Genomic DNA, 27862 nt, shown 5'->3' with positions numbered 1-27862 from the left:
CTAAAGGTGGCGAGTCTTCAATAGCATGATTGGTAGACTGCATCATGAATGATTTTTAATATGTGAAGTTTATACAAGCATTATTAAGAAGGAAATGGGTCAGGAATAACAAATCTTGGTCCGTTCTTCCGCTAAATATTTATAATTATCCAACGAAATATTTTTACTTTGCGGAACAAAACTGAATTTCAATAACTTGAGTTTGTGCACAATGCTGAATGTAATAATGATATTTCAGCTTTTTGGTACATGTTATTTCACATTATATATGGCAAACATGTCTTTAAATTTAATTTAATTCTTTCCTTCTGCAAAGTATAAATAGCCATTTATTACAACACAATTTAAAAATCAAATCTTTTTACAAATTTAATACAAAAATAATTTATGACATAAATCAGAAATAAAACTTAAATATCATATTTGTTGAATTAGTCTACATGCATATAAGTTAATATGAAATAATGCACAGAAGGGTACCCAAGGTCTTCCTCGAACAGTAAAGCTGGAAAGTCGCCATACGAACTACTGTGTCGGTGCCATGTAAAGCCCAATCAAACAAAATCAAATATAAGTTTACAGCAATAACATTTAGAGATCATCTTTTATTAACTTTCGTGTATAAAGCTATATATCTGCTGCCTGTAGTCTACACAATTCTTGTTTTGAAAGAGTATACATAGAAAATACCTGTATGAAAGAAATTTGTTTACTTCCTGACAAATGAATGGAGCATGCAAAAAAAACATTGCCAAACAGTTAAAACCCTACTCTAAATAAAAGCATAATATTTTGTTCCTGAACATTTTATTCTATTTCTGTATAAGGTTCATGTGTGTTAAATGAGCCACGTCACAACAAAACCAACATACCAGCATGGATCAAGACCAGCCTGCGCATCCAAGTAGAGAATATGATAGCGAACAGCATGGATCCTGATCAGACTGCACGGATGCATCCATGCTGGTCGCAAACCCATTATGTTGGCTTTGTTGTGACGCGGCTCAAATGATAAAAACATCCTGTGATAAAGCTGTTTCAAGAATCAACCATAGGATTATTGCAACAGCATAATTTTACCTTATATAGATTTTATAAAGTTGTTACATAAGATGAACCTTTCAATACAGAAATAATTATATAACATAATAAAATATATAAAACTTTTTTACAAAATCAAAGATAAATCATGACATCAATGCTAAATGGTTAGAAATTATAATAAAATCCATATACAGGTATTTTAATGTGGTGACAAAATTTCTAGGAAAACAAAATTTGATTGTGGCAGGAAAATACAACAATGCAATAATTATAAAAATAAATATAAAAATCCTTATTTTAAAGATGAGTGGCTACCCAAGTGAAAAATGATCATTTTCATAACACAAGACCGAAATAAATTCTGTATTTATCAAAAAATTTGAGGATATACATATTCACTTACTTGACATTATAAGAGAGCCCAACAAGACACCAGTGAAAATACAAAAGATATGTTTCACTGCAGTGAATAAAAAAATTTTACGGTGACAATATGGAAAATGAAAATACGCATTTTACTTCATCAATATTTCATTTACAAGTATAATATAAAAAACTTATTTTCATGAAATATTCACATATACATCATCTCTAAAGATTTAACAAATCAACAGTCAGAATAAGCAGTTTATCCCTTATTATACTAAATATTTTAAATGGACTTCAGAGGCGGCAAAATTACTTGTCAGTGTTGCCCAGGTTATCCCACAGCCTGTTCGGACAAGTGAATTTTCTCAAATATTTACTTTATAAATATCATATGGACAAGTGACTAAAAGATTTGATCATTCAGAAAATGGAAAAGTAAGACAAAATCAGATTTTGCCGGCCCTGGACTTGTTAATCTGGACATAAACACATTTTAACGGAAAACTTCAAAACATTTACTGAGTGAATAATAAACAGTGCAGACCAGGATCAGACAGGCATGGATATACTGGCTAACCTTGGTATGCATTGATTACATAGTCTTGGTCTGCACTGTTCATATTGGTACATAATCACATATACATATATATTTTTGGAGCTGCACTTAAATTATTGTATTCTTTCAGTCTAAATCAATCAATATTAAAATACTTTTAATCCTGACCACACTAAATGTCATAAATGGCCTTGCCCATCTTTCAGTTTGGACAAAACCATTCAACCATTTCAGGTAAATTTTCAAATGATGTATTGACTGAATAACAAACAGTGTAGACTATGATCGTGGTCATGGTTTGACAGAAGTTACAAACATATATGCAGGAGATTTTTTTCTTTTTTAAGTATTTCAAGTTTTAACTTTTTGCAATAGGACTTTTGACTAGTTTTTAAAACGTCATTTGAAATAATCAGAAATGAAGAATAATGAGATTGTTTCCTTACTGATCAACAAAAGATGAGTATACAAGTAACTTTCGTACCATATACTCAAGATGCGGAGCTGATTAATAATGGTTAGATATAAAAAGTAATATTACAACTATCTGTACCAGAATGGTGATTTTTAAAATGCTTTTTTTATTGTTATTACATAATTTGACAAATACATTGTATGCTTTTAAAGAATAGTAAACAAATTTTAAATATCATATAAATACATGTTTATAAATTATTTGGTCCAATTTTCGGAGGTATGTAAACAATGTAGTTAAAATCAAACAGAAAATGAATATGAAGTTATGAATAATATGAAATATTTTTCTGAAACATATTTAAAATATTACTTCAAACAAGACAACATTCTGACAAAATTATATACACAATTGCACACTTTTATAATGTTACATTCTCCTCTTCTATCTATATACAAATGTACATGTACAAAGCTTAGATTAAATTATCTTAAAATAGGCCAAATATCAAATATACTTTTAAGAAACACTGGTTGATGACACTAAGAGTACTGTGATTTGGTTGTGCCTTAAAACTGCTATGTTTGTATAATGGACTTTCCTTGTTTTGAATCTGGAACAGTCCATTAGTACATTAATGGGGAGATCAGAGTCAAGATACTAAATATAGCCAATAGGTAATAGCAAGGATATGAGCATTGTAGCACATTCTGACCCCGTTTGTTATTTGCACCATACAAAACACATATATATGTATAGAATATTAAGTTGTGAGTGCTGGAAGAGTTAAAATAATTATGTACACAAGAATCTAACTCATTCCTGTATTTTCTTCTTTAATCATGAGCAGTTAGTAATTCATGCCAAAGCAGAATCCACTACATCCATATCAATGAAACTATGCTTTCCTGAATAGAACTGTGAATATTTTGACATTGTTTACGAGTATATTTCATATTTCATCCTGCCTGTAGATTTTATATATACATATTGTGTCACATGATTAACTTCAGCACAATAATTTTCCTAAGCTCATTTGTTCCTCCATCAAGTCACTGTCACTAAATTACTCTGAAATACCAAAAAATAAAAATAAATAAATAATATTTTAATCCTTTTATCATTGCTAATTCTGATAAAAATAATGACATCTGCATGGTGAATTCTACAACTTCAAAGCTAATTATTTTCCAAAATGAATCAAAGTGACCCTTGGTGGTCCAGTTTTGAAAAATAAACCACTCTATTGTGCTACCTGTCTATAAGTATAATATATACATGTATATATATCTAAACTCTGTATTATGGTTCAAGGCAAAACAATTAAAAAGATGTTGAGTTTTTTTATTTTAATGTAGAGCAAGAAGAAGACAGGAATTTGTGTATGTGCAGGCAGCGAATAAATCCACAAAGACAAAATGATGAATTTTCATCATTAGTATTTTCATCATCATTTTCAATGACTTCCTGAGACTTTTCAGTTCAGGAGTTACATCTAAAATCAATGTCAGAGTTCAACCACAAGCATTATATTACATGTCACATGCAAAAAGAAGAATTTTTTCACACTTACATGTAAAAGCTTTTGAAATGTTTTTTCTGTAAACCCAGGTATTTTCTTCAAATCTTCAGCCTATTTAAACAAAAGATCTGAGTAAATAAACTATGTACACATGATACAGAAATACATGAAATCTAATACTATTTCTTGAAAAGTAGAAATTACCCTGTTGGACAGATTATTACCATAAGCTTAACCCTTAACTTGCTAAAACCAAAAGTGAATACACTTTGTGACCAGTATAGATCTTGGCCAGTCTGTACTCCTGAGCAGTCTGACCAGGCCCTATACTGTTGGTAGTTCAATCTTAGTATCTTGATATTGAAAAACCTTAAACTTTGAATGGACCAATTCACTTTTCAAGAAGGGCAAATTCATTACAAAAAGTAAGCAGGGTGCTTGCCGCAATAATGACGTCCATATGCCAAAAGTATAGTGCCAGGCCAGCCCGACGATTCATGCAGACCAATCTAACCAGGTTGCTATAGTACTGTTAAGATAATAAGTTTATGCATTAGTAAAACTGGTTAAATTTTTTCTGTCAGATTACAAACACAATTCATCAAAGTATTCATTACAGAAAAAGCATATAAAGAAATAAGTTATGAAACTTTTCTGGATATTTATTGAACATCCCAGGACCCTCTTGTTAGCCTAGGGCAGGACATATTATATGTTTACTTAAATAAATTTTAGTAAAACAGTTTAATAAATTATCATAAGATCTGCAGAAATATCTAAATTTTCAGGTTTTTCAAAAATAACTAGTTTGACTGTAATAAGACTTCCTTAAAGCTTACAACAAATAATAAACATATCTAAAATTAGACATTTACAAAAAACAACCCCAAAGAAAACTTACCTCTGAAAAGGACCCATATGTCTCCCTCCATTCATAGATAAGTTTGGCACGCTTTGCTCCCACTGTTTGTAAGGACTGGAGATCTTTTACTGACGAAGTGTTTAAAATCTGTAAAAACTCTTCATCTGAAAAAGATGTTGTTACATGTATTATCATATCATTATTTTCTAAGGAAAATGTAAAACACTTCAGAAAAGTTAGAAATGCCCCTGTTGTCTGTCAGAAATTGTTGTGCTGGGGCCACTTGCTCAAAGTTCTGTTGAATTTAATCCTCTGTTAACATAGCTATTTAATTTGCTAATTGCAAAGTCATTTCAAAGGTCTATTACAATTTTAAATTAAAATTTTCTGTTAAAAACCTGAATAATTTACACCCTTGTATTTGTAACAGCTCAGTTTTACCCAAAGCTTTTACTAAGTGTCCACTTACTTCTTTTCTGTTGAGATACTGAATTGAGCAGGGCTGATTCTGCTTTTGCTGATGTTTTCTTTTCCCCTTTGGCTGAATTCTCTTTACTTTCATCAGAATCTGAAAATACAAAATAGCCAAATGCATTATCGCTTAAAATATTTCTATTTTTATTTCTGAAAGCATGTAGATATTAAATAAATTCTATCATGCAGTTTTCATTTTGCCTATACAACTATATGAAAATTTAAGCCTACTCCTTTAAAACAAAAATGATATGGATTGAAGAAATTTTTTGGCAGGTTTTTAAATCACATGAACACTGTTAAAGGAACTCCAACAATGAGGTCCAACAGCCTAAAGCATAAAATTCGAATTTCTTAGGACACTTAAAACAGAAAGGTATGCAAAAGATATTTAGCAATATACTCAGAATAAATTGAAAATCATAATTTTGTTTTATTGTAGCTCTGAGTGAAAGGTGTTGGTAAAAAATTTTGTTGTAAAGAAATAATGTTCATTCTTATTAAGTTAATCCATGTATTAACTCAGTGTTCAATCTAGAACAAATTTCCAGAGGGCCCTTTGGGCCCATAAACTTTTCAAAAGGGGGTCATTTGAGAAAAAAGGGGGCCCACACTTAAAATGAACATCAAATTCAAATAAGGTATTGTATCTTTTAAGTTCCTTGTTCACGTACCATATATAGACCAAACACGGTTGCAAAATTCGATGACAATCAACTCAACTAAAAAAAATGACATTATTTGGACCTTTTTGGAGAGATCTGTTAGTGTTGATGCAGGCTCAATTTTAAGAACTGATTGGTAAAGAAACAATGACATAATGTTCAAAGAAACATATGAATCTTATTTTATTGTTACCTGGGATATTTGATAATAATGTTCAGTTTTTTAATCAGCGCCCGATATTATAAAGGAAAATTATATTTTGTTGATGAAGAATATAATCCTACAATAGTCACTAAAACATTAACCCTTCTCAATATATCCAAGCAAAAAACAAAGTGTCAACAGGTGCTAAGAAAATGTATATTGACATACCGGTACCTTTGAAATTTTGTCAGGGCAGCAGTTCTTAGTTCTTACGCCACGCTTAAGATGTCTGTATTGATTAATGATATGCACAATGTTTTAGCGCCACCAGCCAAAGACCAATCAAAGTTAATCTAATCAATTGTCAGACACTCCCTAGCCAATCATGTTTGATTAGCTCCATCTTTAAGACTTTTTTAATTGGATGAAGGCGTGTTTGTAATAATTTATGTACACTTCTCTATAATTAACTCGCACCTTTTCACAAATATAGTTTTTTTTCCTCCGGAAAGTTATTACATATTTATTTGTTTTGACCGTTAAAAAACTATTAACTACACGCACGTATTGGATTATCTGTGACAATTTGTTTTGTTTATAAAAACTGTGACTCAAAAGTAAGTAATAGTTATGGTACGAAAAACAGGTCTGCATAGTATTTTAAAAGGGTTACCAAGTGTGGTAACTATCTTACCATCATACTCTTGTTTTTCTATACAAACTTCAGTTTAGAATTCAGTATTTATTAATATTATTCACAAGAAATTTTTTTATGTACTTAATCAGGTTTAAGAAAGCATTCTAATGTCATTTAGGGCATTTTCTACCAGTGCGCCCGTCTGGCCCACGGTTGAATTTGTTTTGCGCCGGCGGTCTTTTCAGGGGGTCAATGGCGCGCTCTAGATTGAACACTGTTAACTTATTATCTATACTTCATAGTAAAAACATTATCACTTTAAAACAATCCTTTATGCAGAAAAGAAAAATTATTGAGATTTTAAAGATGCAAAAATTGATTTGCTTTACCTTTTATACTAGCAGTACTAGCTGACGATACAAAGTTTTTCTTCTTCATTTTGCCGACAGGTCGAGCAAACAGGGGACTACATGAGAATTCTTCAACCTTCTTTCTCTTTATTCCACTAATTGGACGCTCAAACTTCTCAATTTGTGGTTTTGGCAGTTCTGACTTCCCTGAGTTTGTCTTGTCTGAAAGAAACAATGTTATCTTTCTCATAGGCAAGAAAATAATTTATGATAGTTTGTACTATTATATCTAGTAGAAAATATGATGAATAAAGGTCAAGTTAAATCTGGTCTACTTGAAGGTGGTGTCCGAAGGGTTATGATTGCCAAATATGAAGAAAAGTAATGATTAAGGTTAAAGTTTGCGGACAGCAACAGGAATTCCACCATGACTGTAACAATACTTCTATATTTTTTTTCTTCGGAAAAAAAAATGTTGAGTTAAAAACCAGCATTCAAGCACACTTTATACTTTATTCTTTACTAAAACCATGGCATTAACAGTTTAAGAATGGAGGTTTCTTCTGATGTCATGCATCAAGCACATGAAAACAATGTGAGACAGACTATACTGATTGCATAAACTTATTATTTTGGTTCAATTACGTTAAGGGTTAAATGAACAGATTTCATGTTTTCAAATACAGTACATAAAATTAATTAATTTGGATTAATAAATAAAAATCAAGCATTACCATTTAAGATATGTTTTTCTGGTTGAACTGGTATAACAGGCTTCACAGGGGGTGGGGACTTTACAGGGGGCGGAGACTTCACAGGGGGTGGAGACTTCATATGCCTGCTAGTCAACTCTTTTAACTGAGCATGACTAGCTGCTAATTGCCGCTGCATTTCTTGAATTGCCTTTGTTTTGGGGGTCTGTGCACCTGAAATTGGAAAAAAAAAAAATTTTTTAAAAATTTCAGCCTGACTGGGACTACAACCCAGGACACCCAGAATACCATACTGCGGCTCTACCGACTGAGCTATCCGGCCACTTACACAATAACTACCCTAATTAGTGAACAGTTCTGAACTGTGACAATAAATTCTTAAAAAAAAAATTTATACCCCAGTCGAGATTCTAATCCACAGCAGTTAGGGGCAAGTGATTTGAAGTCATAACCCTCAGCCACAGATGATCCTCTTCAGTAATTGTATGTGATTGTTATGCTACAATGTGGGGTATAAAAATGTTTTCAATATTTACCAACAGGGACACAAGCAGGTAATGCAGTGTGGATTGTACGAGTTATAATACAAAAAAATATTAAAATGTTCATGATATGTACTGACATGGACAACAACAGGTAATACAGGGTGACTGTCATGTAATGATGTGTGGAGGAATAAAAATATGATAATGATATTTACCATCTGGGACACCAGCAGGTAATGCAGTGTGAATTGAGTTATAATACAAAAAATATTAAAAAATGTTTACAATATGTACTGTCACAGACAACAACAGGTAATTCAGGGTGATTATTAATAATTATGTTATAACGCTGAGAAATACAAATATGTTTGTGATATTTACCATCTGGGCCACCAGCAGGTAAGACAGGATGAATTGTTTTCATCTGACTGATGAGATTACTCTCCAGTTCTTGTAGACGTTTGTTCACCGTCTCCTCCCACTGCTCTTGTCTCTTCATTAGAGGACTGTAAACAAACAATGCTGTCATTTCTGGTGCCTCAATATTTAATAGACTTTTTTAACATTGATTTTTTCAAAATAGAAATATAAATGAAAGAATACAAAGGTGGAGAAAACTATTTTGGATGATTCCCTAGGTAAGTACAATATAAATTCTCATGTTGCACATGTGTATGCTAAGTATATCCCCAAAGTGTACAGAATTTTAAGAGGGTATATATTCATTTTTCATTGAAATATGGAATATATTTTCACAAAAAACTTTCTGATACCCTTTATTAGTAAACGCTTGTTTTTTTGGTTTTTTTTACCTTAGTGACGGTGCATCACTGGAGATAGAATCTGTGCTACAATCAAGGCGTGGTCTCTTCACCTTGGACTCCGACTCCCTCACAACTGGAGATGCTTTCCTCACCTGAGGCACTGGTTTTACTATATTAATGCATTGACAAATAATATCATTGACAAATTATATATCATAAATTTTCCACATCAAACTTTTGATATCTTACATATTTTGTGTTTTACTAAGAGAAAAAAAATGTTCAATTAAGGCCCATTCTGTCCCAGTATAATTTTATTTTCATTGCTCAAAAGCTTTTAATTTCTGGTATCACACTATAGGCAATTAATACAATATATAGTGAATTAGTATTTTGAATTGATGTCTAAAAACTACTTTATTTAAAATTTGCTATTTTTATGACAAATAATTTCACATTAAGCAAAACATTTTGCTTATTATAAGCGTCTAACAGACTCTAGAACCATTACACTACTGCTACAAAACTCATGCTTGCCCTTTTTCTAAAGAATTAAAATTTTATTTGTTTTTAGGCTTGATGTACTTTTTAAGTTACACAACATTTGCAGCTAAATTTTTAGTACAGTTATTTTCTTTTCTTCTTATTTAGCAGAAAATGCTATTTTTTAACATATGGGAATAAAGTTTCCAAAATTCTATAAAAATTCATACTACATGTATTTATTTTTTTCTCAGATTGACAACTCAAGCATTTCAATATTGGAGGAAATAGAAGCCATTTCCAAAAGGATGGGTAAAAAAAATCCACAGAGTTTAAACGTATTCCATTCAAAATACACGTGAAAAAATAAGACAGTGAATTCTATGACCATGTGCTAGACAAACATGTTTTCCTGACCTTTGACAATCATTGCTTCAGATTTCAAACAAGAGCATATAGTCTTAGCCTTACTATATTTCCATAAGTATTCTGTACACCTGAATCAAATATTTCTGAGGAATGTATAACACAACATATTTATCTGGAAAAAAAATACAAGCACCGAGTTTATCTAGAAGTACAGAAGTTATTTTTCTCACCAATGCCTACAGCAGTTTCTCTGACTGCCGTGTTATTTACAATTTTCTTGCTTTTAGTGGCGAAGTTAAGTGTACAGTAAGTGTCATAATAATATCTCTCCTCTGGTGCAATGTTTGTTATCATTAATGAATGACAAGTTCCACCAATAGAATCCTGAAAAACAATTACATTAATAAACATGACTATCATAGAGATCCAGTCTCGAGAAAACAGAGGCTAAGTTGTTATTTGTTTGTTTTGGGTTTTTACGTCACATCGACACAGCATAGGTCATATCAGGACGTTCCAGCTTTACTGGTGGAGGAAGACCTCAGGTGCCCTTCCGTGCATTATTTCAGGCACAAAGGGGCTAAGTTGTTGTGGTGCCTACCTATTACCAAAGGTCTGATACCATAAGAATATCAAAGACCAGAACCCATCATTTGCTATGGTTACTGTATATTCACACCTATCACAAAACTTTCATTAAAATATAGTGTAAGGCCTTGCAATGGCATTGTAAAATTTTGTTAATCAGCACAGACACCCTTAATATCTTAAGTTTAAAAAGACAAATTCTTATCTTAGTTTCAAAAAGATAACATCAGAAGTTAATAAAGATGAGTGTGGCTTTAGCAAAAATATAGGAACTATGAATCAATCACATTTGACAAAAGTTTAGATTAACAATGTAACATGTGTCAGGTGCCTGTCCGTTAATTTAGGCACAAGGAAATACCTGTACACTGTAATCTTGGTGGATCATGACTAAGATAGACATGATAATAGTACATATATCTAGTAAACCTTACCTGTAAGAGTCGGGTCAATTTGCTGTTTCTGTATGGAATTCTTGGCTGAAAGATAAAATATAGGTTGAAATTTTATTTTATTTTTCTTCACAGTTGTATTTTGCCTGTTTTGCCTGTTCTGACTTACAATTAACTAAACCAGCATTGTTGAAAATTAGTTTTATCTTCTTCACATAAAACATCAAAAGTCTGTATAAGGCAGGCTGTGGTAGACAATCTACTTTAAGACATGCAGTTTTCATTATTGATTAAAATGAATATAAAATGTACTATTTTTAAGGAAAAAACCTTGGACTTGTCGAGCTTCAATATTTTTTATTAAATTTTCCATAATCAAGTTTGGGGATGTGAATGAAAATATACAGTTGGGCTACCCCCAGTAAAAATTCGGGCTTCACTGCAGGGATGTGCAGACTGTCTTGGCTCTATGCTCGTGGTAAAGACCAACCACTTTTTGTTCCTGCAGATAATAGATAAATGACTTACTAATCCTGAGTTGATGGCATCTACTACTTCTCCCAGAGAAAACAAAGATTTGTTTATTGCTCCACTTTCTTTCAACCTGGAATGAAAAATGCATATGCTACAGATAAATTCTGTTGTGATTATACAGCTTAAAAAAAACAACTTCAGCTTATAGATTGGCTGCAGCCATTTTCACAAAAAAACTTACGAAGATTTTTATTGTCAATAAATCTCATTTTCACGAAATATCTTAAGAAATCTTAAGTGAAAATTCTGTTTTAACTTTACGATAGGTGTCCCAGATTTGTAAGTGTAAGTTTTTATCTCTTTTAGAGTAAATTATCATGTATCTTATATATAAACAGAATGAAAACAAACAAAGAATGGAAGAAAAAATAGCAAACAGTATGCTATAAATAACACAAATAAAGTAAAAATTATTTTTCCAACATTAACATAAATTTGAGACATCATGACCTGGTGACATCATAGTGGAAAGGATTATGGATAGTTTATAAGTGAACTATGTAGAATTCTTGACAACTAATGTTTTGTACAATTTTTTGGGTTCGATTTCATTGCTAGCATGTACTAGTGGCACCCTTTTACTTACTTATAACATAGCAGACCTTCTCTCTGAATCTTTTAGATATATATAATTATTTTCAATTAAGATAGAAAATATATCAGTTTGAATCATTGTTTTCTTCTTATTGTGTGTTCAATACATATTTCAAGCTCTTAATTACTTGATTTTAAAATCGGAAACAAATATAGAGCATGCACATCAACATCAAATGAAAGTTGCAAGGGATGTTTATATTGTAAGATTTATCGTAAGTGAACTTTTTATTTTAAGATAAAATTTCAACTTACGAGTGGCTTTGTGAAAATGACTTAAGATCATTTACAATTATCGTAAGTCAAAAACTTAAGATAAATTGTAAGATATTTTGTGAAAATGTCTGAAGAATGCCAACATATGTCCACTATCAAATTTCATTTCAAAACTAAAGTATTACAATGTATAGCGTAGTAGATTTAGTTTTAATAACTAGCATTGTAAGATTGGTCTTCTTATTAAATAAAGATTTAGCAAGATCTGTGAGACAGATAGCTTTATTGTCTTCTTTCAGTGCTTGACAGTAAAAGTCTTGATAATGCAGTTAAAAGTAGATTTCTTCAATGGCACACAAGAAATTGTGTTACACTAATGCCACAGCGCGTACTGTATATTTTCAGGAAATCCAAAGCAAATTGGAAGTGAAACAAAATTCTTAAAATGAGAAATATGCCATGTTTGAGAACCTATAAAAAATGCCCATTTTTCTCAAAATAGAACTTTAAAAGTTCTCTATGACAAAGAAAATTCTTAATTGGGATATTGTTGTTTTTTTCTCCCTAATCGGTTTACCTTATTTCATAACTTGAAAATTTCGAGTGAAAATTTCTACAAATCACTTCCTAGATTGGTGGCTCTTACTGCACATAATGGTAGTTACCAGCAGATATTGTAACTGATAATTACTCACAAAACAGTGGAAAAATTATTATACCTGATACCCTGGTTCCCTGTACGTCTATTATCTTCTGAGCCAGCCAGATCTATGAGATATATTTTCCCGTGCAGTGTCCGGCATGGCTTTGACTTTGTGACAGTCAGCTGCACTATACTGTGACTTCGACTTGAGTGTTCATTCAACTTGGTGGCTGCTACAGTTCTGTAATATATTTATATAATATAACTTACACTTACATAAAGATGAGTACATAATTCAGACAGGTAGAGTTTTAAAGTGATGGTTTTAATATATATCAACACTTACTGCACTACATTTACCTCGAGAATTAAATACTTTTTTTGGCACCAGTTATCATATTCAAATATTCTACATTCATTAACAATATTAACTAATTAGATTTTACCTTAATCAATCATGGCACAATTTTATGCTTTAACAAATAAATATGGAAATTTATTTGTAACTGAACATTCAAAAAACAGTACACAACAAAAAAAAACAAGAGCTGTCACAGGAGACAGCCAAGCTCGACTAATAAAATACTGGACACAGTAAGGAGGACAAAACTATGAAAGGAAAATCAATTATGTATAATTATGTATTATGTTATAGTAAAAAAATAACATTTGTTAAAATAAATTCCAAGATCAAGGGAAATAATTCTAGAAATAGTCACGCTAGAGTTATGAACCTTGTCACACAACATGCATGTAATGATAAGCAGTATATATTTGAAGTTTGAAGTAGATACCTTAAAAAGTAACAAAGTTATAATATTTCTTAAAGAAAATCCTAAGTTCAAAGAGAAATCAGTCTGTAAAAATTACTTCAAGAGTTATGAACATTGTCACATAAAGTATAATTGATTATAAGGAATAAGTATTTGAAGTTTGAGGTAGATAGTAAACTAACATTTTTCTAGTAAAAAAATCTAAGTTGATGAGGAGATAATTCTTGCAATATTGGTGCTAGAGTTATGAACCTTGTCACATAAGATGTGGATGATGATAAGGTACATATATTTGAAGTATGAAGTTGATCCCTTTAGAAATAAATAAGTTACAGTAAAAAATAATATTTTTTAAAGAAAATTCTAAGTTCAAGGGGAGATAAATCTGAAAATATTGGTGCTAAAGTTATGAACCTTGTCACATAAGATGGGGATGATGATAAGGTACATATATTTGAAGTATGAGGTTGATCCCTTAAGAAATAAAGAAGTAACAGTAAAAAATAGTATTTTTTAAGGAAAATTCTAAGTTCAAGGGGAGATAAATCTGAAAATATTGGTGCTAGAGTTATGACCCTTGTCACATAAGATGGGGATGATGATAAGGTACATATATTTGAAGTATGAGGTTGATCCCTTAAGAAATAAAGAAGTAACAGTAAAAAATAGTATTTTTTAAGAAAAATTCTAAGTTCAAGGGGAGATAAATCTGAAAATATTTGTGCTAGAGTTATGAACCTTGTCACATAAGATGTGGTTGATGATAAGGAACATATATTTGAAGTTTGAAGTTGATACCTTAAGAAATGACAAAGTTATAGTGAAAAATATTTTACTGCACCAAAACTTTAATCTAAAATCTGGACGCGGACGCCGACGCCGACGCCGGGGCGAGTAGGACAGCTCTCCATATACTTCGTATAGTCGAGCTAATAGTACAAAGAAAAACATTTCCATTGCTTGTCAATATTTCTGAATCTTTTGTAACACAAATCAGATAAAAAATTCAAAGGTGAAACATAGAAATAATCTCTGCAAGAACTTTGTAACACATTTAACATACCGATTATTGGAAGCTGGTCCAAAAGCCATTTTAAATTCATCAAAGCTGTGTATTTCTTTTCTGGCTAGCCCTGGAATAAGTATATTCTTATCAGCATCTTCCCTGATAGGCAAGTCTGACCCAGATGGCTCCAACAAATCTTGAACCTGAAAAAATGCATATGCATCAAATGATATGTTACATAACACTGGAAGATAAAACTTAGATGTATAGCAATGCAAACCCTTGGTGATCTCTTTAAACTTTAAGCAAACGACACCGCTACTGCACAATGCATAATATCCAGCGGTAACCTTCCACAGACCTCAGATTCAATAACCAAAGCAGAAATTAAATTAAGCCATATAAAAGATCAGTACTAGATAACTCTAGAGCATTTTTGTATGATAAGATATGCAATGCTATGCAATTGTATACAATCAACTAATTATTACTTTAGTCCAATAACACAATAAATTACTGTGAATCAATCAGTGTAAGTCTACATATTCATATTGATATAAAACAAACCTTACCTTTTCATTATAAATTTCCAAAAATGAAAAAGTGACTTTATACTGCCATTCATCCTCTTCTGATATTTTGTCCTCCTCAATCTGTTCAAACAGACCATTTATAACTCTAGGTATGACACCTGGATTAGATGATGTACCTAACATAGTATGGGTCTTACCTGAAATTAAAGAAACATTAAATATGAAAACAAGTGACATGAAATTGTCATAAAACAAGGTTGTCAACAAGTATTACACCTGTGAAAGATGAAAAGAAATGGCTAAAATTCCGACAATAAATACCTGTAATTCTAATAATAAAGATTTAAACATAAAATCCTGACGAAATAGCCATGACTCTTGATGACAATTATTCTGAAAAAGTTTGGATAATATCTCTTGAGAAATGTAAGAGGAAAAAATGTTTCAAACAGGAATTCTCCCATTTCAAATTGAAAACATAACTAACAAACCTTTGCCAGTGTTTGAGTGATTTTAACAGAAAAGTATTAGTAAGTACTCATATTCATGCTAATTTCACAGTACTATCCAGTACAATCTTACTGAAGGGAAAACTTTTTTCAAATTCCCTACAACAAATAATGAAAATTGAGGCTTTGAAAGAAAAATTAAACTCAATCAGAATAAAATGTACCAACATCACTGGTCTCAAACAGCCATGAAAATTACACTCTCACCCAACGATTTTCTGCACCTAGTCTAAGTACTGGTTAGGTTATCAGTATTTCACTTTCCCAGTAGGAAATGACTTTCAAAATCCCAAAAAGCTTGAGTCAATGAAAGACCTTCATGCATTACATAATACCTTACATTATGTTCTCTTCGTTTTGAATCTGGACTAATTACTAAATTAGCATAACTCTATACAAATCCCTATCACCATGCCTCTCGCCAAAGTAAGTACTATCATAGAAAACTATCATAAACACCTATTTTGTATTGACTGATAGTGATATCAAAGATAGACAGTATTTTTGCTTTTATTACCTGTTGTACATGTTGTATTAATGAATTCAATTTGGGGAAAAAAACACTTAAAGAAACAGCCCAAATATACTCACCAGCACCAGTGGGTCCATAAGCAAATATCGAGACATTCTGCCCTTTAAGGGCTTTTGGTAAGACTGGTTTCACACAGTCTGTGTAAATCTGAAGCTGTGTGCTCTCCATGCCATAAACAGCTGAAAATCTGCAAAATATAAGGATTGTTATAAATGTGGTTATAAATTTTGTCTTCAATGGTGTCAATTTCTTGTTTAAGCCATTATAACAAACAATAATAAGTCTAAACTGGAAATGATATAAAATGTTTTAACAATTCAAGAAATTAGATACTTTGCATACACTGTACAAATTGATTGCTCACATCATAATCTAAATGTAAACAAGAATTTAAGCAACAGAGGTTATCATGATTGCTCTGACATTGAAAATTAAATACCAAAGATACATTTGTACTGGTGAAAAAATGAAGGAGCTGTGTGCTACGAGAAAATGTGTGACAAAAAGGGCAATAAGACAAGTTAGACAACTATATTCTTCTCCAATATTTATTCAGGGCAAATAAAAAGCAGTTGGCTAGAAAAGCTCTAAGTCACTATGCAGTAAGATGAGTGTACATTTTTGGCATCCTTTCCATTGGATGAAATGATTGCAGAGTTTGACTACACCAGAAAATAATAAGTTTTTATATCATATATTATAGCTCAAGATAAACTTTATATATTGTTGCACGTACTGATATTGTATATTTTCCTTGACATTTCTGTGATTGAAGATCTGTACACTATCACTTGTAGCACTGACACTTGTCTTGTCATCTGGTTTCAAAGGGGGTCGTACCCTAATTACTACCTTCACCTTACACTGTTTCTTTTCCATATCCTTCTAATATAATAAATAGAAAACAACAATATTGTACTCATTAGTATCAAACTGCCCTTAAAAAGATAGATAATTTGATTGACTATTGACATTAACACAGCAAAATCAAATTAAGTATTTATCTAACATGTTTAGTATGCTTCGAAACTTTGTGTTTATATTTTCGAGACTGCAATCTTTACTTTTAGGAGACTTGGAGGAACATGGGTTTTTTTTTTATTCTTATGGGAATGGTTTAAAAAATAATTTTAATGATTAAGATGAAATGCCCTAGTTTTTATTGACCGTTCAAAAGGGCGGTTCATAGCGGGCGAAAAAGGGTCTGACCCCCAAGTTTCTATGGCTTTATGTAACTTGAGACAGTCCCATATGGCTAGCCACTTTCTGTAATAAACCCATTGACAGTTTCTATATAAACTATGTGAATAACAGAGGTATATTGAGTGTAAAAACTCAACTTGGCTGGTTCGCTTATCTTCCAGTAAAATCGATTTATATCTAATGCTAAACCAATACAAATTTTGCCGTTTTTAAACAGCTAGTTAATTGCAATTTATAGTCCAATTTTATTTTATATTACATCAATGCAAAGCTCGTGATCTTAGCTTCATCTCAGTATATAAATCAACATCTCTTTAGACAAAAGTATTTAAATTAATTGTTAAACCTACCACATGGCAGGCCTTAAACATATGATTTATATAGAGAGACACGCAGCCGGTAATCTCTTCTCACAAAATTACTGATGAGAAAAACCTGTCGTCTGCTAGTTCGTAAACTGTCAATTGGTGTTTACATCACTTATTTGGATTGGAACTCACTGACTTGGAAGCAGGTAGTACAATATATAGCAGACTTCCCGAAAGTTGAAAAAAACTGTCAGACATTCGGTCTGACAAACCATGAAAATCCGTCGGACCGAAACGAAATCTGTCGGACCAAATAAAATTGATCAAAATCAAAGAATAACTTGTGTTTGTATTTCTAAGACACTTTTTGTTTTTAATTTTTTCGCCGTAAAAATCGGCACATTCCTTACAGCGCATTTTCATCTCCTCCCTATCATACACCAACAATTCACTGTCTTGCTTCTATTTTTCATTAAATTTTGTCTCAGGTCTATTCTTTTTATCCTTTTACTGCTGTTCTGCCTGTTCCTCTGACGTAAATTTTTTATTTTCCCAAGGTTTGGCACCTTTAGCGACGCCATTTTGTATACATGCGGCTTGGATAAAAGCCGGACAGTCGGACCGATCCGGAATAAAAACTCGTCGGACCTGATCGAAATTTATCGGACATGTCCGTCGGACCGACGTATTTCGGGAAGTCTGATATAGTTACAGGTTTGTTATAGTTTATGTCGGTCAAGCCTGAAGTCTAATAGTTATTGCTCATAAAAATTTCAAAAAAGTCTATTGTCTTGCCTTTCAAGCATTATTCAAAGCTTATCTTCTTTTCTTTCAATTTTATGCTCAGTCAATCATTAACAAAAACTCTCAAACAATGTACTTGTCACGGTTTAGAACTGTTCACTATTTAGGGGAGAAAAATGTGCAGCCTGACCAGGACTCTTACCCGGAACCCTCGGAACCGTTCCACGGCTCTACCGACTGAGCTATCCGGACGCTTAATCATATATCAATTTAAAATAAAATATTAACATCAATCTATTTTTGTCTATCGGCATATGCAGTGTCTATTCTAGAAATTCAAAAATAGGGGTGATTTTCCCCCCTCTATTTAAAAAAAGGGGGCGATTTTCAAAATCAAGGGGTGCCAACAAAACTGCCAAATTTAAATCGTCTGCATTAAGTTTACACTGAGGCGTTCAAAAGATGAAATATTTAAAACGAAAATATTCATTTAAGGCAGCAGAAGTTGTCCTCCCTTAATTTATGAACGAAAACAAATTATTATAGAACTGTCGCGATTGATTATCAAGGGATTGACAATACAAACAATCGACTTATCTTTTACGTCATAACCGTAGCCTAGCTAGGAATTGCCTCATTTTTCTTGATTATTTACAATACTAAAATGGCGCCTAACTGTCAGACCTAGCACAATATTTCCGGTCGGTATGGAACATTCCGTTAATTTCCGTCAACTCACATAACCAGTACCATACGGTACTAAATTATTATAATTAGCTTACAGTTACCTCCCTTCAGTTTCCGGTGTAAATGTAAACAAAACAACCAAATAAAATGCGAAATGGAATTATGCATGCGAGGGATCACTTTGTTTCCAGAATTCTTTTACGATTTTATTAACTTTTTTATAGATGCGCGATTTTCACGCATATGATTTTGAATTGTGCGCGATCTGTTAAATATTAGCGTGAATCCCGCAATCGCGCGTCCTAGAATAGACACTGCATATGGTTAAGTAAAGGGCTTTACAGATTGATTCCAAATTTTTGAACGGAAAAAATATATTTGAGTGACAGTACATGGGCAATTATTTTGTTCAAAAACATACTGTTAGAAACTTCTGACTCATTTTAATGCTTGCATTTTAATTAGCCAACCATATGTCGCACACTGTATGGGTGGCCATTTGTTTATCGGCTGCATAAGGAGAGGATTTAATCATAATTTTTCTGATGTGACAGTTTTATTATTTTGTTAAAAGGTATTTATTTTTTACTTTAGTTCATAATTAGGTCAAAATTAATATAAATATACGCTGTCTTAACTGTTTTTTGTTCCCCAGATTTTCTTGCAGTTTGTTTGTTTGTTTGCTTCATTTTACGCCTTTTTCAACAGTATTTCAGTCATATAGGCGGGTAGTTACCTAACCATCGTTCCTGGAGAGTTACACCAGTACTAGACTACCTTCCTCCGCGCTAAACTACCAAAGCATCTCCCGGGGATCGAACCCACGCCAGAGAGGTAACTGGATTAGAAGTCATCGACTCTAACCCCTATACCACGGAGGCGGTCTTTTCTTGCAGAACGTGCTTTAGGTTTTTGAGCAATTTTGATATGATGTTGCCTTGCCTTGAAGCAAAGATATCTCAAAGTGACGTCATTTAATAGGACTAGGAAGCAGGAAACAACTGTTTCTAACCTCCCACTCCTAAAAATAGTAAAATATATAAACTAATAGCGAGCTTTACGGTAATGCGAGTACCTGCTAGAAGATGGTTTTGAAAACTTTCGTCCAAAGTACCGAATAACACATCGCAACTTTTGGAATTTCAAGATTACCATAAAAGCCAAGTTATTCTGATTGAAAATGGAAGCGTAGACTGGTGTCCTACGCAGTTATTTGGGAACCATAATAGAACTTGCTTTGTGGCTTTGCCTTTTTCATATTACAGATTCCTTAGTCAAAATATATTGACGTGCCAAAGCTTGATTCTGAGATATTTTCGTTCTGGGGCAGAATCTCGCTTTAACGTCAAAACCAAAAGGAGACCTTTCTGTGGTGAAACGTGGATTTCGATGTTATGTAAAAATGCAGACAATTTAAACTAAGAATCTATTCAACAATACAATTTTAAGGAATCAACAGCACAAAAAGTGCTAGACTATCAACTTAGAAGAAAGTAAACCACGTGAGTTTCATTTCACCGTCTCGTTTGTGTACCAACGCCGCCATATTGTGATGTTGCTACAGTAATGTAACATGTACGCTAAAAATCGATATTGTTCGGTACCGTGCGTGAATGTTGTCATTTTTTTTTGCGTGGCAAAAAAAAATATGAACAAGAGCTGTCCGTAAGACAGCGCGCTCGACTTTTTTATTGCTTGCCAATAAAAAAAGTTTTTGCAGTAAAAGGCAATACAAGAATCTCTGTATTTTTAAAGTGAACAATGGCCATGAGCATTAAGATATTTAGTGAAGAATTATTTTACTGAATTGTGTGATACCCTTGAACACTGCAGCAAAGTTTGAAATGTTTAAGTCAAAAGAGGGCTGGACATGTTTGGGAATCATGATTGTAAACAAGTATTCCAACTTTCAAATTAATATCTCAAACAGTTCAGTCAAAAAGTGGACTGGTACTAAAAACTTAACCAAGATTCTAAGTCGATAAAAGGCCTTAATTTTTAAAACAAATCCTTGACAGAGTTACCTTCTCTTGCGTACAGATGGGGGTAATGATGTGAAATAGCATTAAAAGTTTCAAAGCAATATCTCAAAGGGTTAAGGCAATAAGTGGATTTTACCCATATTCAATGTATTTTCTAAGTCAAAAAGGGGCATAATTCTGTCAAAAACCTTGACAGAGTTATGTCCTCTTGTCTGTTGATGAAGGTCGTGATGGTAAACAAGTATGGTCAGTTTCAAAGCAATACCTCCAATGGTTTTGAAATAAAGTGAGGTGGTACAAAAAACTTAACCAAGCTCAATACACTTTCTAAGTCAAAAAAGGGCCATAATTCTGTCAAAAACCTTGACAGAGTTATGTACTCTTGTCTGTAGATGGAGGTTATGATGGTGAACAAGTATGGTAAGTTTCAAAGCCATACTTGTAATACTTCTGAAATAAAGTGGGGTGGTACGAAAAACTTAACCAAGGTGTGACGCCAACGCCAACGCCGACGCCGGGGCGAGTAGGATAGCTCCCCTTTTCATAGAAAAGTCGAGCTAAAAACTGTTAAACAGTGCTTATTATTCTTTAATCTTGTTATTATTATTTATATTTATTGCTACATTAAAATAAATCACCAGGAAATAATCTTTAACTATTTTTTCTAATTGATTGAAATCTTTAAAATGATGCGGAGAAACTTTTAATTTAGACCTCTATTTTTATAAACATGTTTATTAAAGGATAAACACATACTGTATTTAATTAAAATTTATATTGTCACCACTCTGTAGTATTATCTATGTTAGAATAATTATGTTAGTTACAACTTGCTGCGTATTAAAAACAGCAACTCCTTGCCTAGGAAAGTTTTGTTTTCCAAACGTGCATTACGCTATGAAAGATTTTTTGATTTCAAATGGTGAATTCTTGCGTTAATTTTTCATTCCTCAACAGTTTTCAGAAAAGTAAAACTCGTTACTCCGAGCGCCCATTTTTCGTTTGTCTGCGTGTACATGTACCATTTATCCGTGTAATAAAAGACTATAATCATAGCATGGCGTAATGGCCTGGATATTTGGGTGTTGTTTAAGCGATATTCCAGAAAAGTTTTTGATCCGGTATAGAAAATATATTCAACCATGTATTTATTTTTGAAACGTTACGTGTCAACTATTCCACAACGCCGACACCGGTACGCTGACCAATATTCAGTTCGGAAATGTTGACACTGCGCAGTTCTGTTTCTTCCTTACTTAAATTCTTTGTGTCAACTTAAAATTTATAAGATTAAGTTTTAAATAAATTTGATTTATAGATAAGTATTTAAATTGGAGCCGTGATTCCTATCCGGAATCAGTTAAACAATTTTCCATGCTAACATGGTCCAAATTGTAAAGAAAAGTTAGTTTTAGATTGTAATTACATGTATTTATTTTTTCAATTTATAATTATAAATATACTTGATGATGATTCATTTTAAAGACGATAATCTTATGCTTAAATTTCTTTCTAAAATTCATTTATGAAAATTGTTTAAACGGTGGTAAGAATTTAAATGTGTTACGGTCACGAGTTTCCTCGGTATATTTTCCCGACTCTGAATTTACGCAAGATATACCAACTTTTTCATTTAATATTTAGGAACTATTTTCTGGTTTTCTATCTAAATTCACTACAAGGTTAAAAATTATTGAAAAAAAAAAAAGAACTGAAGAGGCGCCGTGTTTTCTTGCCGATTTTAAAAGTTCGTTCTCCAAAGCAACAACTTTAATACTTGGGGCAGTAGCAATCTGTATCATATTATTGTTTAAAATGAGTAAACGTGTTGCATAACCCTTAAATCTTATATGATTGGACAAGAATCAAAGAAATCACAGACACTTTGGGTGTGGTGCTCAAAACGCCTTTAAAATCCAAATGAAATGTATATTTGTCAACGTTGGGGTGCCACGTTTGAATTTGTCGAAAGATTTTGACGGCGATAATCTCGATGTTTATTTCGGCTGTTGCGTTGTTTATATTGATGTTGAAGTTTAAAATTGACCATCATCATGAATAATTATATCTACTGTGTCGGTGGGCCAAAGGATTATGTGAAAATATTGGAAACGGAATATAATACATGGTGTTTTTGACGGTAGGTGTGCGGATTTTTTCCGGCGAACATTTTTATCTTGTGTATTATTATAGACGCTGAAATATGATTTTGTTTTCAAAACGGCTTATATTTAGTATTTATATATATATATATATATATATATATATATATACATGATCAGTACATGTGCTGGGATTGACAAATATGCATTTCTTTATTTTAAAATCGTTTTGAGCTCCACACCCTACACCTCTGTGAAAGAAATTAGCGGCGCAGCGTTTTGTTTATGTAACATTGTAAAATAACCGCGTTGATTCTTCAAATCGCACTTCGCAATGCGTGTATTTTAAAGAAGAAAATAATTTCTTAGACGGGATATAAGTGAAATATATGGAATAAATCTTTACTGTATACCAACATTATGAAAGTCTTTTGCAAAACAAAAAACAACAAACAAACAAAAATGGAGCGGGCACCTGTTTCATGAAATATTCCGTACCACGGTCATTTTAAAACAATTTCATACCTACGTGTGTGTGTGGTTTTTTTTTTCTATAAACATCTTCAGAAAGCTTTTTGGAATAAACTAGCCAGAATTATGGACCTGCGTGGATGAGAAAATAAAAAAAAAATTACATGGAATGTTGTTTCCGCACATACATGTATAATGTCGAGGCACCGCGTTTGACATTCATTCGTTTTATTATTGATAATAAATATTTTGAACATTGAAAATATCGTTTAATAGTTAATCAACATTAATATAAATAACAGACTGTCAAATTCCTTCGAATGGTGTCCTCTCGTAGTCGCTAAGGCACTAGGAATCCGTTCGTTTCTCTTTAAACATCTAAACCTCGTGTTTCTGCTGTTAACATATTCCTATTTTCATCATAAACGTGGGGGAAAAAATCTATAGTTACCAATAGGTCCAATGTCCTATATTGACTGGGAAAGCTGAACAAAATAAAAAAAATTTATAAACTAGAAAATGCTTTGTGAGGAGTCCATTTACAGAGTAGCTTTTCTAAAAAGATACTGTAATGATGATTCTGATATTTCTAAGAACGCTCTGACAATAACGAATAAGTTTTGCATCTGCCCCAATAAAATAATATTTTCATCCTTTCATAGTTATTAATTTTTTTGCATAAATAAATGTCTTAAATATAACATTAAACTTGATATTTTACTAAGAGTGTTTCGGCGTTTCTCAGTAACGCAGTAACGCAGTACCGCATACACACCAGTGTAGTTATCAACAGTGTATTTGTCACGTGACATTAGCGGCGATGTCTTTATTTTGATGGTTCATGTGTTTACTTTTCTATCAAAATCTTTATGTTAGGAATATTTTCACAAATAAAACATGAAATTGATGTAGAAATGAATAATCTTTAAAGGTATCGTAACAAATTTATTCAAATATGAATTCTAATACGATTTTAGACGGTCCAAAGCTTGCGCTCAAAATCCCGGCGCAAATTTCACCACAGAAAAGGTACTTTTTATGTTGTACGTAGAGGCGAGATATTGCCCAGACACGAAAATAGCACAATATCTCGTCGCGCAGTACAATTAGTTGGACTAACAGATTCCTCTGCAATGCAAACTGCAACAGCAGCATTTATTTGACGATTTTATTAATTTAATCCATTAAAGTGCATCTACATACTTTTTTTATTTTTGTAAAATCGCGAAAATATGTGAAAAATTATTTTCTATGTATAATGGGATGTTTGGCAAAAAAAGAACAAAAATGCAATGAATACCATTTAGCATGTAAAGTTTTCTTTTAAAGTTACTACTTGTAAGCGATGAACAACGACAATTAAATCATTTTTTGCATAAAAATAGCTTTCTTTGTTTTGAAATTCCCTCTTCCGGTTAGTTGACCAATCGGTAACGAAACTCAGGTTTGGTTTATATAAAACCCGTAAAGTAACGGCTGAGGTATAAAACCCGTTGGTGTCAAATGAAAGATTACTAGAGATGCCTTTAAATTAAAAATAAATTAGACAGAAAAATGTTTTTCATTGTTTGAAAGTTTACATTTTTCTTCTGAAACCACACTCCGAAATTCGATAAGAAAAACACGGCGCCCTACAAACTTTTTTCTTTTTTAATTTAAGCTTTAATTTTCTCCAATGGGGTTTTTATATCTAATTTTAAGTGAATCTTAATTTTAATCAGCTCTTTTACAGCCGTTTATTAGATAAGCCAGGAATGTAAATCACCACGGTTAACCTTTTTGTCATATTTTCCATTATTATCATGAGACTAAGAACTAAATTGGTGCAAAAAATAGTTCTTTTTAACAGAGATGTAGATATCCCATGTTATCTATGTCTCTGTTTTTAAGTTGTTTTTCCTAAACACAGAAAGAATCCCATTTAAGAAATAATTATTGAAAAAAGTAAACATTATATAACAGTGTAAAGTATAAAGATTTTTGTTATTTGTTACTGACCGTCAACGACTTGATGAACTAATTAAGTACTTTGTCGTATTATCTAGTAATTTGTTAGGTTGCTGAAGGCTGGTCGATATGTGATATGTAAGGACAAATATTTTTTAAGAACAAATCATTAATTAACGAACACAAGTCTGGATTAAGGAAATGTAATTTCATTGACACGTGTCTAATAATTTAACTTTCTGATTGGATCCGTACAAAGGGTTACTGGTATGGTATTTCTTGACTTACAGAAAGCATTTGATACCGGACGTCAATCGTGATATTTTGTGTGATACATTAGATCTAAATATTAGGTGTCATATCTATTTTTGTGTTGAATTCATTCTTGTCAGGAAGGTATCAAAAAATGTGTATCGGTAACGCTGTTTCAGACTCAGTTCCTATTACATGTGGGGTCCCTAAGGGCAGTATCTTGGGCCCTCTTCTATTTCTCAGCTACATTAATGACATGGTAACTAGTATTTCAAGATTCTGATTGCAAGTTATTTTTATATTAAGATGAAATTACAATACTGATTTTGAACAAGGACCCAAAAACTTAGAAAGGTTTTTGACGATACTTGTTTAGTTGACAATAAATTATCACTACACGTACCTAGGCAAGACTAAATGTACAGTAATATGGTTTGGATCTAAATCAAACATTAAAAAATGCTTAAGTTTTCTATTTCTTGCAATGATCAAACAATAGTCTTCGTCTGAAGTTAAATATTTCAAATTGGTTTGAATATCGATTGTTCCAGGTGTCAGGAGAAAAAAATGCAAAGAGCATTCTGTCAAAGGTGAATGGAAGAATACATTTTCTATACCGTTACAAAAATTGTTTATCGGGGAAAATAAAGAAACAGTTATATATCATGCCCTTTTACTCAGTCACTTTGATTAATAACTCTTCATCTTCTTGGTTCGAAGGACTGCTCGAGTAAGTAACCGAAGCGCAAACTTTAAGTACATGTAGCTCAAAATATGTTGATGATAAACTTTGAATCGAATACATTTTTTGATTTTAAAGTCTCTCTTATATTTTACTAAAACATTTGGGACTATTTCTAAAGATATGACCCTCAGCATATTACTGCGCGTGATATGAACATGAGCGGTTCTTGACAGGTTTTTGATTCATTTGAAATTTAAAGAAGAAACGCATTTCACAATTGCAAACATGCTAAATAGAATACCAAACAAATGTCTGATATAATAAAATTTATCATGCTCGTGTTGCTGGGTCGTTTGGGGGTTGCGTTCATTGAACGCCGCCTTTCCTTAAATATCATATTTTATGGAAAAAAGAAGAGCGAGGCTCTGCCCCAGCAACCACATGAGGTTGTATTGAATGTTAGTTGTATATGAAAGTTTTTAGACGTCAATCCAACATCATTTATGACATAAATCCAACATCTTTTCAACGTATATACACAACTACTTTCCACCAATTCCCAAACATTTTTCAACGTGATTCCAATCAGTTTCTAACATATATCTAATTAGTTTCATAAGTTATTCCAACCAGTTTCCAATGCTATTCCAAACAGTTCCAAACAATTCCAGCCAGTTACTAACATAATTCCTAACAGTTTTCAATGTACATACATAGCCAAACCGTGGAAAAATTTCTCAATAAAAAGACAACAAAGAACTCTGCATATTCAAAAATAATGTTTTTATTCTGAATTAAAGAATAATCAGAACAAGCAATATAACAACATATAAAAATGCTTACTTTATCCATCAAAAACAAATTGACTATTTATAAAATAAAAAAGAGCATCTATGTTAGACAATAACAAAAAATCAAACTATTATATTCTGTTCAAATCAATTGATAGTATTTGTATCAAATGTTATACCAAAAAGAAGCATCTTACACCAAAAAATATGTGAAATACATAATTCAACTTTGATTCTAGATGAAAACCCAATCCCCGTATGGTATGTTTTGTCATTCTTTGTGGTCAAGACTCGATTTCCTACACAACCCCCCATGGAAACGCTTCTCTTTTATCTCCTATCACGCCTTTCTGTTGAATGCCGAGCTAACGATTTTGTCTGTCCAACTCTAGTATGTTACAACCCATGCCTGAAAGTTCCTGACTGACTACTTGTCCTTGGCACATCACTATGTCTATCACTGGACATAATTCCTGAACTAAATTTTTCGTATGATCTTGGAGTGCTAATAAAATGG

General features: G+C 32.2%; 1 protein-coding gene across 1 annotated transcript; it reads right to left on the bottom strand.

Moving 5' to 3' along the window:
- Positions 1-280: 280 nt before the first annotated feature.
- LOC132731564 (kinesin-like protein KIF22) lies at positions 281-25103 on the bottom strand. The gene is made up of 17 exons (XM_060717755.1): positions 24971-25103; positions 16910-17058; positions 16233-16360; positions 15172-15329; positions 14657-14802; positions 12897-13061; positions 11362-11437; positions 10876-10920; positions 10084-10237; positions 9050-9170; positions 8619-8743; positions 7774-7965; positions 7079-7261; positions 5238-5336; positions 4808-4932; positions 3958-4017; positions 281-3455 (listed from the first exon to the last, which is right to left on the bottom strand). The coding sequence occupies exons 1-17, from the start codon at positions 24971-24973 to the stop codon at positions 3432-3434; spliced, it is 1953 nt and encodes a 650-aa protein (XP_060573738.1). The 5' UTR covers positions 24974-25103; the 3' UTR covers positions 281-3431.
- Positions 25104-27862: the final 2759 nt, after the last annotated feature.

This window comes from Ruditapes philippinarum, unplaced genomic scaffold, assembly GCF_026571515.1.
Source record: "Ruditapes philippinarum isolate M1 unplaced genomic scaffold, ASM2657151v2 ctg2187_1_1_1_1, whole genome shotgun sequence".
Lineage (NCBI taxonomy): Eukaryota > Metazoa > Mollusca > Bivalvia > Venerida > Veneridae > Ruditapes > Ruditapes philippinarum.
Note: the sequence above shows the minus strand (reverse complement) of the source record. Positions and strands in the feature narration are given on the sequence as shown.

Excerpts from the sequence above, each read along its gene's own strand:
- LOC132731564 (XM_060717755.1), bottom strand. Across the intron at positions 15,330-16,232 it reads TTATGGACCCACTGGTGCTG|GTAAGACCCATACTATGTTA; the intron begins GTGAGTATATTT and ends CTTTAATTTCAG. Across the intron at positions 8,744-9,049 it reads AGTGATGCACCGTCACTAAG|TCCTCTAATGAAGAGACAAG; the intron begins GTAAAAAAAACC and ends GTTTGTTTACAG.